The sequence below is a fragment of the Acipenser ruthenus genome, chromosome 1 (genome assembly GCF_902713425.1).
Source record: "Acipenser ruthenus chromosome 1, fAciRut3.2 maternal haplotype, whole genome shotgun sequence".
Taxonomy (NCBI): domain Eukaryota; kingdom Metazoa; phylum Chordata; class Actinopteri; order Acipenseriformes; family Acipenseridae; genus Acipenser; species Acipenser ruthenus.
The window spans coordinates 114,873,561-114,889,096 of NC_081189.1; the positions used below are offsets into that span (position 1 = coordinate 114,873,561).

General features: G+C 37.6%; 1 protein-coding gene across 2 annotated transcripts in view; it reads left to right on the plus strand.

Moving 5' to 3' along the window:
- The first annotated feature begins 1,555 nt into the window (after positions 1–1,555).
- The window catches only part of uvssa (UV-stimulated scaffold protein A), a 37,773-nt gene continuing 23,792 nt past the window's right edge, over positions 1,556–15,536 (plus strand). The window contains exons 1-7 of one of the 2 annotated variants that reach the window (XM_034926403.2): positions 1,556–1,834; positions 2,762–2,873; positions 3,311–3,644; positions 4,026–4,146; positions 5,566–5,946; positions 6,913–7,022; positions 7,715–7,843. In XM_034926403.2, the coding sequence (XP_034782294.2) occupies positions 2,764–2,873; positions 3,311–3,644; positions 4,026–4,146; positions 5,566–5,946; positions 6,913–7,022; positions 7,715–7,843 (1,185 nt within the window). In that variant the 5' untranslated portion in view covers positions 1,556–1,834; positions 2,762–2,763. Of the gene's footprint in view, positions 1,835–2,118; positions 2,184–2,761; positions 2,874–3,310; positions 3,645–4,025; positions 4,147–5,565; positions 5,947–6,912; positions 7,023–7,714; positions 7,844–15,536 lie in introns of those variants that run through there. The other variant, XM_059034342.1, reaches the window with a different exon arrangement.

Consider the following 15,536-nt stretch of genomic DNA (forward strand, 5'->3'; position numbering starts at 1 on the left):
TATATAATAAAAAGAAAATTGACAGTGACTCATACATGTAGTTGTTAGGGGAAAGTTTGATATCAAGAATCCCACGGCATTGTGCAATAGATACAGTCACTCATAAAGCTGAATAAATCAAAAGCATTAGTTCTGTTTTAAACAGCGTAAAAGGTGGTGGTGTGCAGATTTTTTTGTTTTTTTCTTAGCAGACGCCCTTATCCAGGGCAACTTACAATTGTTACAAGATATCACACTATACATTATTTCACATTATACAGATATCACACTTTTTTTTTAACATACAATTACCCATTTATACAGTTGGGTTTTTATTGGAGCAATCTAGGTAAAGTACCTTGCTCAAGGGTACAGCAGCCCACAACCCTCCAGTCAAGAGTCCAGAGCCTTAACCACTACTCCACACTGCTGCCCTGAGTGTTTATAGGCGATAGTAATTACCAGGAAATACCTTTCTTTGGTTGGATTGGGCAATTTCAATTTTTGCCCTGAGACTTGGAGTTTTCTTTTTATATACTTTGTGTTTTTCTTTTTTTTCCATATTAAGACAATGGCTCTTTGCTTCTATTTTGTACTTTTAATTTGGAATATGCAGATATTTAAAATACATCCTAGAATTCAACGACTGCTTCCTGGTACAGAAAGACTTCCTGTGCTGTAGCTAGAGAGCAGTACAATATATAAAAGAGCCAACTTACCAATGTTTCGGTATGTTTAATATACCTTTGCCAAGGGAGAGTGTTTCAAAAACAAACTGGATGTACTTGTAGCCTTTTGATGCCCTGGTGACTATATTTCCTATTTAAACCTATTCATGTGCCTGTGATGCCATTTACTACATAGTTAATCATGTAACAATCAACTATTTCTTTCTACTGAAACCTTCAGGCTTCATGATAATGGGTCTAATAGTGCCCTTCCTATGGAAGGTACTGTACAAGGAATGTGGCTATTTAAAAAGTTAGTAGTTTAGCCTAGGGTTGTCTATTCGTGGTCGTTCCAAAATGATACAGTTAACTACGTCAGGGTCTGGATAGAGGTTTGATTGGTTCAATAAAGCAATTCAGAACAGGGTTTGGAACAAGACCAGGAGTGGAAGATTAACCCTGGTTTAACTGATACATTTACACTGGTTAACATTTTTGTTTTTGTTTTTAACAGTTTAATTATTTTTCTTGTTTTTTTAGTTGTCGTGTATGCAGGCTGTTCCAGTTTACACCATGATGCATACAATTTATCAGATTGTTTTTAAATAAGAGGATGGTACTTTACACGTAAGAAATGTGCTTTAACATGTTTCAAAACTGTACATTTAGGACTGCAGACGGTGGTCTCATTACTGAATAGAAGGGTGGCCTAATGTTTAAGGTGACATTACCATCAAAGTAAATCGGGACTGGGGGTGAAAGTTGCATTCATTGTGAAATGGACTTCTTAGTGAAGTAGCTGTAGATTTATTGAGCAAGGTTTTACTGTAGATTTTGTCAGGGCAGCCTCCTTTACAAATATTATTACACATATGCCTTGTATTTTTTCAGCAGGGGGCGCTACACCATCACTGAAGTAGATCGATAACATTTCCTGTTGTGAGTTGTTAGGTCGGTCGCAAGTATGAGGATGGAAACTGTGCTGCTGGAACAAAAGGACTCTTATTTAATTAAGAAATTAAACCTGAACAACACGGGCAGCACTGCTTGATCGCCAAACGGAAGTGCCTTATGTCGCCACAGTGAGAAATAACAATTAAAGGGTTATTATTTTCTTCAAACCTACTGCCGGCAAAGAGGACCATTTCTTTTTTTTTTGTTTGGCAGAGTCTGAGTGACCGTGGCAGGTATTGTAATAATAGTCCACACTTTTCTGTTGTAATTTACAATCTTTAGGCTTTTGTTTTGAACGTAAAAACGAGGATCTGAAATGTATATTTGTGATAATAAAACAAAAACAAATAATAGACCCATTCTATTTCTAGAACCTATACAAGCGAAGCTATGTGTAGGATTGGTGGCTTCGCTTTTGTATACATTAGGATACATGGTGTGAGGAAGTGCGGCCTCTTTTGAATGTTGGGTTCCACAGGCGTCGATGATTGGTTAAAAAAATACATCAATCAGAGTACGTAAATGAAGTTAGATTGAGGCAGCACACACTTAGCTACACAAAACGGACTTGTACAAGATCAGGCATGTTGAAAGATAATATTTCAACCCAGAGTAATCGAAGTCATACACTCCGTACATGTACAGATTTTATATTTTTAATTTTTTTACTGATATTAAACAAAACATTTTTTCTGTCAGTTGATCACACGGTTTAATTTTTCCGTAGCTTTGCAATTAATATATAAAACAAATTTAATGTGTTATATATATATATATATATATATATATATATATATATATATATATATATATATATATACAATGCAAAATTAAATCATTAGAAAAAAGGAACAGTGTGAATTTCAATGTGTATGTGTCTGTGTGTCGGTCAAATAGTTACAGCTTCGCAGCCGCTGGTAATTGACCAATGCGACCTGAGGCACATAATAATTTGTACTGTTAAATTTAACTCGCTTGCTATTCTTTTTAAAATGGTGGCGCCCATACAGAGTTTTGTTTTGTTTTTTCCAATACGTTCCTTTTTTTTTTTTTCTTCCTTGAGCTCGCTGAGAATTTGTATATTAACCTCCCTCTACTGTAGGTAGTATCACTATGCCTTTTAATATTTATTTATTTGTTTCTTTTCATCACTTTTATAGAGATGGATCATCAACAGAGAGAGAAGCTTTCTGAACTGGTTGAACAGCTGACAACCTCAGGAGAACCTCAGTTAAGCCCAGCTAAGATGAAGGTGTTGAAACAAATCTGCAGGTATGCTTCGTCTATTTTACCTTCAATATATTTAATTATAGGTGTGAAAGTGTGTGAATAGTTCTATGAATATCAATTGTATGTAGTATACCAAAACAGAGTATATCAGACACTGATGTTTGAGAGCAAAATCATGCTCTGTGTTGTGGACATTAAGCTAGTATAAGCAGTGGTTTCCTGACTAAATTTCAATGTACTGTAGATGCAAATATGTACTGGCTACATTCTGTTGCTTTAGCGAATTGTACACCCTAACAGGAACAGAATCTAATATCTTTAACCTTTTACCGCCCTGGGTATGTTCCCATACCTGTTTAATTTCTATTTTCTCAATGTAAAATATATTGGACAATGGGCAGAAAAGGTTTAAATATATCCACAGAATATATCCCCAGTAAATGTTTTTTTCAGACTGTAGTCGTTTCTTTCACTTTCAGGGCCTCGGAGGAATACATTGATCACGTGTACCACCTGATCATGGCGCAGCTGAACCAGAAGCATGCGGAGGTCCGCCTGGCTGCCTTCCAGATCGCGAGCGAGCTCTTCGTCCGCTCCCACCAGTTCAGGACGCTGCTGGTCTCCAACTTCCAGGAGTTCCTGGAGCTTACCGTGGAGACTGACCCGTCCGAGCAACCCCTGCCTCCGCCCAAGGAAGTTGCTCGGAAGCTGAAGAAGATGGCTATCGAAGCTGTACAGGAGTGGCAAGGCAAATACGGGGAGGCCTACAAGAAACTTGCCCTGGGTTACCATTTCTTGAAGCAGGTCAAAAAGGTACCTTTTGACGTTTCAAATAAAATAAAATAAATGACCTTGGCTTTGATTTGTTTTCTTTATTTTTGCTGTTTTGTTTTCACCTCACGCAATGTACAGTAGCCCAGGGAGCTTATTCGTTCAGATAACAGTACAGGTTTATTTTATGTGCCTCATTTCTTTTTAAAATGTAAACATCTTCTCCATTTCTTCTCAAAAACCCTCTTTCAACTGACCTCTTGACGGTTATAAAAGCTTTTGTTATGTATTAGCCTCATCAACATTGTATGTCAATATTTAGAATACAAATATCAAGGGAAAAGAGTCATTTATGTGTGTGTGTATTTGTGTCAGTGTGAAGAAAGCCCATTCAAGAGTGATCTTTGATTCTGTGCCTAACAGGTGGATTTTCATGATGTGGAAGCTAGGACGCTGGCAGAGAGGAAGAGAGAAGAAGAAAAACAGAAGAGGCTGGAGAGAATTTACAAAGAAAAGGTCACAAAAGTTGATATGGAAATGGAAGGCAAGTCTTGTCGGATTTTTTTTTCATTCCCACCACATATCCACTTCAATATGATTGTTATATGTGTTGTTGAATTGCAAACTATTTTACTGTACATAAACATATTAATACAAAATGGCAGGGTAGAACTTTAAATATGAGTGAGGCATTCAGCCTGTCGGTGCTTGTCCAGTTCTTAGTAGCTGCTAGCTAGTACCATTCAAAACCCATATCCATATTCCATCATGCTCCCAATTATGGGTACCTAGGATTTAAGTACTTAATTTTAAATACTCTAACCTGATTGGTTAAAATAGGTCACATGGGTGTGTTGATATTACAATACATCACCATGGGTCGGCACTCGTCACTTCTTTTCAAAAAGGGGCAAATCACTGGTAGATATCCAGACATATGACACTAGAATAAAAAAATTTAAAAAAAAAAAAAAAACGCAGACAAAATTTATCGCACGAAGCATGACTGATGAGATTTATGTAAATGTTGAACTTTTGGGAAACTGAAGCGTACATCAGATATTGAATGAGTCTGAATCGGACACCAATGATTAATTAAAGTAGTGAAAAAAAGCAAAAGTAAGTATTCACTCTGCTCCTTCTCCCTGATCCACAGTGTTTCCCTATCCCATTCTGAAAATAAATAGTTTTTAAAAATATGTTAACCTTTCAGCTTTTTATGAAAGATTTGGGTCTCTCTTGGTGGTTAAATGGATGCTTTGTTGCCACTGCCCCTGGTCTATTGTATGTCCGTTGTTCTCTTCTGGTCGGTTGCATCTCCTGCCCTGCCTGCTGCCACCGGTCCCACCCCCTGCGCAGCTGTGTGAGCTGATGCAGAATATTTATAAATGCATCTCGACAATTCCTGCCATACCTTTCTCTCCACATAAATGTGTCCAGGTACGATGCTATCCTCTCTTTTGCTGTGCCCTGCATTGTTTTAAATTGTTTCTTAACACTGGCTCAGTAGTTCTCCACGTTGTCCAGCCGTAAACTGCAAAGTCCGTTTGATAAGTAACCGGGTAGTCTTTCTTGCCACTGCGAAGAGGTAGCGCTAATCTGGTATGGATACCTGTCACTACCCGGATAACACAGAACGATTAAAAAAAAAAAAAAGAAACAGCACTGTCACCTGATACTGTCACACGTCTTGTGAGGAAGGGTCTGCGTGATTTAAGGCAGACTCTTTTGTGCTGTGTCATGATGAAAATGGCCAGTAATATTTTACATAAAAATGTAATGAACAAACCAGGAATTACAAGAAGTATGTAAAGAATCAAATACAGAAAAAAACCACATTCCATGGCAATGTTCCATTCAACATCTACAAATCTTTTTAGTTTTTTATTTTAATGCATTTTTTTGGTTTTATTTTTAAAAAAAAGTTAACTAACATTAACAAAGCAAACCATTTCTTCTGTAGAAACCTCTACAGAGATCCAGGGCTGTTTGACTGAAATTGAGAATTGCTTCAAGCTCCTGATGCCAGACCCCGTGGATTTTGCCATCACCGACTTTGAGCCCTCGTCCACAGAAACTGATATCGGCAGCAAGCCAGCAGCTGCCACCCCCTCGCAGAGCGACTCAGGCAGCTCCTGGCAGGAATACCAGACCACTGACCATGAGCAGCCATGCTGCAGTAAGGACCTCCGGCCCCACGCCACAGAGCAGACAGGCAGGGAGGAGGAGGAGGAGAGCGACGAACAAGACTCTGACATGGAGTCCGTTCCAGATGAAGAGTCATTCATTCGAAACACCGGCCTGATTTCACATAAATACAACCTCACCCTTGACGTGTCCACAGGTAAATGGGGTACTCGCTAGTGTCACGGGAGGGAGGGTTCAGTAACTAAAATTATTCTATTTGCTTTGTTGCCTAGACTGACATGCACACAGTAAACACCGCACATTTGGATTATGTGAGCACAGGATTAATGTGCATTGGACATTGCTGTTGGAATTGAATATTTAGCATCCAAAAACGTTTATTAACCCCCGGTGACAAAGGTTATAGTGAAGGCATCTGTCCGATTGTCATGAAACTTATGAAGGATGCCTGCCAGTCTGTTGGTATGTACAGAACATGTACATTTATATGGTGGGTGCAGGTCATGGTCACTGCTTTTTTAATGATACTGACGGCTCTATTTCATGTTTGTTACGAACACACTTCTTATGGAGGCAGGTGTACGTATTTCACCCTTTTTACACACAAGTTTTGTATAATGATTTTCATGAAAATTGCTTAGGACCAAATTATAATAATATCTGTCTGTCTGGCTGACTGTCTCTGTATATCATTTTGGAGTTTTACATATAGTTTGAGAACCGGCTGTGATGAACTTAAGGGTCTTTAGCACAAATCATTGAGTCTATCATATTCATGGGATGTATGAAGACACATTTAAAATATATCTAGATAACTGCTTGTCCAGTTGTGATGAAACTTGCTAAAGACATTCTTTACTACAAATTATTGAGTGTCTTTTATTTACTGTGGAACAAAAACATATCGAATTGCTAGCCAGAACTGATACTTTGAAAAAAAATACAATTTTGTGTCTATCAAGATCTCTGTCTATTAAAATAATGGCTACCAGTAGTATTTCTTTATGAACCAGTGGGAATGCGTTCACCTAAATTATTACACTTATTACACTATCTTTAAAAAGGAATTGGGTGTACGATAAGAGTTGTTTTGGAACCTTGTTATAATAAATCTGCGCTTTCTTTTTTAACTACCATGTCCCTTTTCTTTATTAAAACATAGATCTAAAGGTACAGGAGAATGAAGACAACAGTGCTGTGGTCAGCAACATAAGGGACTTGCAGAGGCTCATCACAACCAAGCACTTGCCTGCTGTGCAGACGTGGCTCCAGGTATATGACTATCCAATCCCTCACTTTGTGGCTGAAGTACACAAACATAATGACAGGTTTTACAAGCAACGAATCCAGTCACACGTTCATTATTTTCATGCTTAGTCAGTTGACTCCTCCCTTATCGCCTCCTGCTTTAGTGCAGGAAATACTGGTACTAATAAGTTATTTGGGAAAGGATTACAGACGAGTACGCTGAAAGGACAGAAAACATTTTTGGCGATTCAAATTCAGACCCGAGCCTGACCCGAAAATTACATTTTTTGACCCACGCCCGAACCGCAAACCACGAAAAAGTTCAAATTCCGACCCGAACCTGACCCGCTTTTGCGGGTCACCCGCAGGTACCCGACCCGATGCAGGACTACGCTGTGCCCAGCTCCCTGACGAATAAAGTCTTATTCACTGGCACTGCATCCATCTTCAAGCAAGAAGAATGTTATGAGACTGCTATGTAATGTGTTAGACTTCCTTTGCGATTTTAGATGTTTAGGGGAATCTAAGAAATATGTAGCATTAACACCAAGGTGTAAATTATTAATTGTACCTGATTTTTCACCCCACTCAAGGTGAGAGAGACCAGAAAGCCCACTCTGACCTCTCTTGAGGTGGTATCATACACCCTACATGCACAGCATTTGATTCTTAAGTAAGAGGATTTAACCACAAATGCTGTCACCCTTTCTCTTTAGGTATATACCAAAGCTGGTGTAAATGATGAGCGACTGAAACGTGCAATAGATTTCAAGTCAGCCCTGGAGGCTGTGGTTAAGAAACATGAAGACATGCACATTAACTACAAGAGAAGAGACAGGAAAGTGGTGAGCAGCCATCTACTGTTATTTGAATGAATCAGGTTTTATTTCTTAGTGCCTCCTCCAGGCAGCACACTTTGGTAACCTCTCTTGTTCTGGCGTCCCTGGTGTTTCACATGCATTGCCCCTCACTGTTGAACTGCAGGATCATCATTTCCTTTAGGTAGGTAAAGAAATCTTAGCAGAAGTTGTGAACCTTGCTTTTTGTTCAAAGGATTTTCTGATTCTCCTGTAGTTCCGCACAAACAAAAGATGTACAGTACAGTACAGTATCTGAGTTACAGTAGAGTTCTGCTAAAGATATGAAACCAACTTTAATTGCATCCAGCGTGTTTCAATGCATACTGTGTTAAATGCATGCTATATAATAAAGCATACAATGTTAAAAGTCTCTGCTATGATGATGCAATAGCACTCTAAGGCCAGCAGGGGGAAGCATTTTCAACAGTATGGCATCATTTTCTTACATTCACATAACTTGTTTGAATATAAAATTATTTTTGGCAATGTCCTTATTTATTAACAAAATAGGGTAGATGCTGCTCATTTTAAGGCAAAAATATATTTAATGGAGACTTAAACAGCTTCTGTACAAAGTGGGATAGTGTGGCTATTCCTGCTAGATATTCAGTTGTCTGTTCAAAGCTGTGATACTAGGCCAGGACTTGGTTGAAATCTGTTGTACTGTTTACATAGACATTAAGCTAGTTAAGCTTTATTTCACGTGGTGGAGTCTATTTTAATGATCTAAACAGTGGCAGACCTAAACACTCGTCCTTAAACCTTTTCTATTTTGTGACCTAAAAGTGGAGGCTCCTTAAGGGAGGCAAGGGAGGCAATACCTCCTCAAAATTTCAAAGTGAAAAAATAAAAATAAAATTATGTATTATATATATACTGAGCATCAAAAGAAACGTATCACTTATATTTGGATGAAATTAACTAGATGTGATCGAAAAATGACAGACTCTGCTTTAGAGCAGGTGCAGTGACTTTTTATTGTGCTGATTAACAGTCGACATCACAAAGATGCTGCAAAATGATCTGTAGATCTTTCGCAGGTGTTGTGACTCTTGGTCTCCCAGTTCGTGGCCTGTCATTGACAGAGTGTGTCTGGTTATACCGTCTTGCCAGGTTTGAAATTGCTGGCTGCGAGCACCCAAGACAGCAAGCCACAGTACGCTGCCCTCCAACATGCTGATTGCACGAACACGCTGCTCTCTTGACAGACATGGCATGTTGTTTTTTTTTTTTCTGTGATTTTCTTTATTGCTTTTATTCATGCTTGCAATTCAACAGCTGAAATCACTCCATATCCAGTGTCCAATCAACTGTCTCACTAATTAGGTGAATAAGTGCATATGCTTCAGTCACTCAAGCGTGTCGTGGTCAAGGATGAATGATTGAGTGATTAAAAAGAAACCAAAAACATTTCGTCAATGTCCATCATTTATATACCTTTTTTTTTTTTTTTTTTTTTTAATAAATGTGTTATAATAGTGATAAGTTTCTTTTGATGCTAGGTATATATACACTGCTATGCAAAAGTCTTAGACATGTTGTATTTTTTCTACTCTGATGCATTATGAGCATCAACAATTTAGTCAAAGCCTCCACTAGTGTTTTCTACTATTATAGCAGCAGGGTTAATATAGAGATAAAGAACAGCAGCAGGGTTAATATAGAGATAAAGAACAGCAGCAGGGTTAATATAGAGATAAAGAACAGCAGCAGGGTTAATATAGAGATAAAGAACAGCAGCAGGGTTAATATAGAGATAAAGAACAGCAGCAGGGTTAATATAGAGATAAAGAACAGCAGCAGGGTTAATATAGAGATAAAGAACAGCAGCAGGGTTAATATAGAGATAAAGAACAGCAGCAGGGTTAATATAGAGATAAAGAACAGCAGCAGGGTTAATATAGAGATAAAGAACAGCAGCAGGGTTAATATAGAGATAGAGAACAGCAGCAGTGTTAACATAGAGATAGAGAACAGCAGCAGGGTTAATATAGAGATAGAGAACAGCAGCAGGGTTAATATAGAGATAAAGAACAGCAGCAGGGTTAATATAGAGATAAAGAACAGCAGCAGGGTTAAAAGTGTGGAGTAGTGGTTAGGTCTCTGGACTCTTGACCAGAGGGTCGTGGGTTCAATCCCCAGTGGGGGACACTGCTGCTGTACCCTTGAGCAAGGTACTTTACCTAGATTACTCCAGTAAAAACCCAACTGTATAAATGGGTAATTGTATGTAAAAATAATGTGATATCTGTATAATGTGAAATAATGTATAATGTGATATCTTGTAACAATTGTAAGTCGCCCTGGATAAGGGCGTCTGCTAAGAAATAAATAATAATAATAATAGAGGTAAAGAACAGCAGCAGGGTTAATATAGAGATAAAGAACAGCAGTAGTATGATCCGGCACTGTTTAGATCATTAAAATGGAGCCCTTTATTACAGGTGATAACAGTAAGGACACTGCTTGAGGGTTGTAGTGGAGCATGTATTTCAAAATTGGCATCAAATGTAATTATTTATTTATTTATTTTTATTAATTTATTTTTTTACCTCTCCTTACATTTTTACATTGTTTCCTATAACTCACATGCACATAAGGTGCTTCTTCTTTTTATAACTGTGTGTAAAGGTGTTTTCTTTTTATAAGTGTGTGTAAAGGTGCTTTCTTTTTATAAGTGTGTGTAAAGGTGCTTTCTTCTTTTTTTAAGTCTGTGTAAAGGTGTTTTCTTTTTACACAGTGAACTCCAAAAGTATTTGGACAGTGAAACATTTTTTGTTGTTTTGGCTCTGTATTCCAGCACTTTGGATTTGAAATGATACAATGACTATGGGCAGACTGTCAGCTTTAATTTGAGGGTATTTTCATCCATATCGGGTGTACCGTTTAGAAATTACAGCACGTTTTGTACAGTCCCCCCATTTTAGGGTACCAAAAGTATTTGGACAATTGACTTCACAGCTGTTTCTTATTAGGCAGGTGTGTTTGTTTGCATCGTTAGTGCACGCACAAGAGAGCTGTCAATGTCTAGTCTTGATTCTAGGCTTTGCATTTGCCTTTGGAGTCTGTTGCTGGTGTCTGACAACATGAGGACCAAAGAAGTGTCAATGCAAGTAAAGCTGGCCATCATGAGGCAGAAAAATCAGAATAAATCGATCAGAGACATAGCCAAAACATTAGGCGTGCCAAAATCAACTGTTTGATACATCATTAAGAAGAAAGAAAGCACTGGTGAGCTCAGCAATGGCAAACGACCTGTAGACCAAGGAAGACCACTATTGTGGATGACCGAAGAATACTTTCAATGGTGAAGAAAAACCCCCTAACAACAGTCCAACAGATCAGGAACACTCTCCAGGAGGTAGGCATAGATGTGTCAAAGACTACCATACGCAGAAGAGAACACCAGCAGAACTTCAGAGGGTACACCACAAGATGCAAACCACTAGTAAGCCTCAAGAACACAACGGCCAGGTTACAGTTTGCTAAAAAGTACCTAAAAGAGCCTCGAGTTCTGGAACAAAGTCTTATGGATAGATGAGATGAAGATTAACCTGTACCAGAGTGATGGAAAGAGGAAAGTGTAGAGAAAAAAAGGAACTGCCCATGATCCAAAGTATAGCACCTCATCTGTGAAACATGGTGGAGGTAGTGTTATGACTTGGGCATGTATGGCTGCAACTGGAACTGGCTCACTTGTCTTCATTGATGATGTGACTGCTGACGGCAGCAGCAGGATGAATTCTGAACTGTACAGAAACATCCTGTTTGCTCAGATACAACCAAATGCCTCCAAACTCATTGGACGGAGCTTCATCATGCAGCAGGACAATGACCCAAGACATTTCAATTTTTTTATTTTTTATTAACTGTTGTTTCACAATCAAAATTCTCTTGACTCTTCAAAGAGTTGTGTAAATCAAAGGGAAAAAAATCCCATTTAAATGCAGCAAAATTTCAGGTTCAGGTTAAATGCAGCAAAATTTCACAACAAACTGTGAAAACATCCAAAGGGGGTGAATACTTACTATAGGCACTGTATGTAGGTTTCTGTTAGATATACAGGTAAATGAAAAAGTGTATTTAAAAAGGAACAGCTAGTAAGTTACACAGAGTTTTCCACTTTAAGGCATCAGCCAGATTGACTATGGCTCTATGAGAAGTAATGTATATGGTAGTTATGAAACATATTAATATGACATTTTTAACTGAGCAAAAGAGGATATTCAGTGAAGGAAATTGAGCTGTCTGACAATGATAAAGCACTGTGCTGTTAACCGTATAGGTTTATCAATGTCAGGTTGAATTTCAAATGCAAAACGACTTTGCTTTGTGATAAAGAAACAACTCGAAGCCCTTTATCATAATTACAGTTTTTAAAAAAATCCCATTACTTTATTCGCTTTATCACTGGAATGACACTAGAAATGGAATTGGTTTTTGATACAATAAACCTTAAAAATAAATAACTAAAATCAAAACAATAAAATTTAATTTGAAGCAATTCTTCAACTAAACACTAGCTGGTTTACTTTGCAGTACATCGTTATAAACAGATTATTTTAGTTTGTTAAAAAAAACAACTGCTTTTTTTCTCCATTGTCCAGTGACAAGCCTGCTTCCCTTTACTTACACCCAGTTTTGTATCACAGTCTCTAAAAAGTGTCAACTGAGGACTAGTGATTACTACTAAATATTGAATGCCAAAATATAATCTATGTATTAGATCAACTATTAACTAAAAAAATAGAACAATAAGTTTTCCCCTCAGGACTAGGCATAAATCTGAGTAAAAACACACAGAGCACACCCAACACACACTCACCTGTAGGCTGTCTTCATCAGCTGAAGACAAGTTATAAGTCATTTGGCATATTTAACATGCAATGCTGTGAAACCTTGACCATAATAAATTACAATATTCCAAAGTATTGTGACATCACAGTAGCCTATTCTAACTCCCTGATGTATGCACTTACACACTGGGTATCTAGCTCAGCTGTGGAGATGCATGGCGAGCATACCCAGGTTTGTTACTGTGTGACCAGGGATTTTTGGGAATCGGACCTGAAATTCCTGTTTACTGAAAAGTTAATTGTGTACAAACCCATTTGTAAGTTGTTAACACAATCTTTACGAAATATATTGCTATTGAAGTTTGGTACAGCTACTGTCGGAATGCATTTCATTATGACATCATGGTTCCGATTTATACGCCAGTTAACAATGGTTTACTGTAAATTTGAGTTTACCACCTCCTTGTGGTAAGAAATTTACAGACATGGTAAAAATGATATGAGGCTTCAAATACGGTATTCAACTGGTCTCCTCGACATTTACCTTAACATTTTAAAACCTGCAAAAACAATTCCTGTCAGCTGTTTGTTATTTTATTTTGTTTCTTTTGGAGGGGGGTGGAGACGGTAAAGCAAGGGAATAGAATGCTTAATTAAGTTGCCACCTGGAATATTCTTCAAGTTTTAATTGCATTGCTACCTTTTGTCGCTCCTTCTTTCAATCCTTCCTTCCTTTTTTTCTGCAAAATATGAAATTCTATTCTTCTGTGAGTTATTGGCTTGCTGTAATACTTTGCAAGACCTTCCAGTAAGAGAGGGTATTGGCATATAAATAGCAGATGCACTGAGGACCATCACAGCTGAGTATATTTCATAAATGCAAAGCCATCACACTTGCCAAAAAACAAATAAAGTTTGGAGTTCACTTGTCTGAGGAGGCCTTATATGATAATTCTTTAAAAGGATAACCACCTTAATTTAAGTAGTGAGTTTGGGGACTGAGTCTCTGGGCATAAAGTAATTGAGGTTCCTTAGTGAGTTAATTAGACCATACAACATATATTTGATGGCATTGGGAATAGTTTAGGTTGGTGAATCATTTAAAAAAAAAAAAGTTTGTCTTGTCTTTTGCTGCATGTTTCAAGGGAAAGCTTGTAGTTAGGAGAGCATGTTATCCAATGAAGGTTAAGAGTTGAATTGCTTAGGACATTAATCATCCTCCATCATAAATACGTATTTCAGAAATACATATCTGGAAGTACATTGCTACTTTTTTATTGATAAAGAAATGCTGTTTTGTAATTTCCTAGTGTAAAGTGTAAAGGTACCATCAACCATCAATTGTAAAGTGCTCTGTCTGTATTATTGGAGTCAAGTGCCATGTGTATGAACATTTATTTATATTTGGGATATTGTTTTGTTTTTTAGGATTTGAAATTGCATTCTCAATGCCATGTTCAAGCTCACAATTGTTCTTCATTTATTTCATGGGAAAATGATGTGATATTTTGATGGCCTTTCACAGAAAAAAAAAACAAAACCCTTGCTTATTTTACTCCTAGTACTGTGGATCTGAAAGAAAGTGTTCCTTATAATTTTCCGTGATATATTTTTAGGGATGAGCAGTTCTTTGTAACATGCACAGTATAAAGGTAATTACTGTATTTGATTGAAAATACTCATTGTACTGGCACAAAAGCCCTGAATGTGTAAGAGGCAATTTTAAACTGAGGGGAAATGGCTTTCCTAATGGACCCCAGTAGAGGGCCCCCCACAGCTGCCAGACAGGCTCTTGCTCTTTGCCTTGCATCAGCAGAATGCTGCTTTTTATATGAGCTAATGCTCCTTAACGCGGACTGCTATACTAGAGTTATGACGCTGTCTTTTAAAGTTGGCAGCCATGATATTATCACAACAGAATTAAAGGGCATTAAAAATAAAACACCATTCGTTGACCAGGAGTTTCTAGTAGAATAGTTTTATTTGCCCTTTTTTCTTCTTCATGTTCTTCTTCCTTTTTCTCCTTCCTTAATCAATCAGCCAAGAAATAACTGCTTTGGAAAAAAAATGGCAAGTCAAATAAGCAAAACCTTAATCTTGTGATGAAATAGCAAGCAGGGGGAACTGAGCTGCTGTAACCCAGGGTGTTTAACTCTTTGGGATGCCTCTCAGAATAAGCTGTCACTTTTTGGTTAGAAGTCTGTGGGACTTTAGTAACTTCCTACCTACAAGCATTTAGACTATGTTCCATTTTTGTACTTTAACAATTCATTAACATTTACCTAAGGTTTTGCAGTCCCCAGTAACCTTGGACTACCTAATGTTACCTTAGGTAAGGTAGCCCAAGATTATTGCTAATTTTATAGTACAATGTAAATTAATTGGTGATATAAATACACAGAAAGACTGGCTCTGAGCCACTTGGCATTTCCACACATCCAGGGAAACAAATGGCTCTAATCTGAAAATCAATCAAAATCAGTTAAAACACTAGTCACATTCATCCAGAGATTTAGTCGCTCTGTAACGTCCCTGAAAAAGCATTTTTTTTCTACAATTGTAGTCTGCTTCACTGTAAGCTGAATTGTTTCACTTACTAGTGGAATTAAACTGCACATTTATGGATATACAAAGTGCTGTTCATGTGCAGTAAGTAACTGCTTCAAAACCCTGTGCTTTTTATTAATGAATGGTAATTGTCTGATTACACACAGTAATACTTTAGTAACACTTATTATTGTTTCAGTAACTACAGTGGAGGTGTATTCCATGTAAATGGTTATTATGGTATTAGGTTGCCCCAGGATCCAAAATTAGGGATAGACTATAATACATGGAAAGGGAAGGTTCAATCGGCAGCCGAATAAGTGTTATTCTTCCCC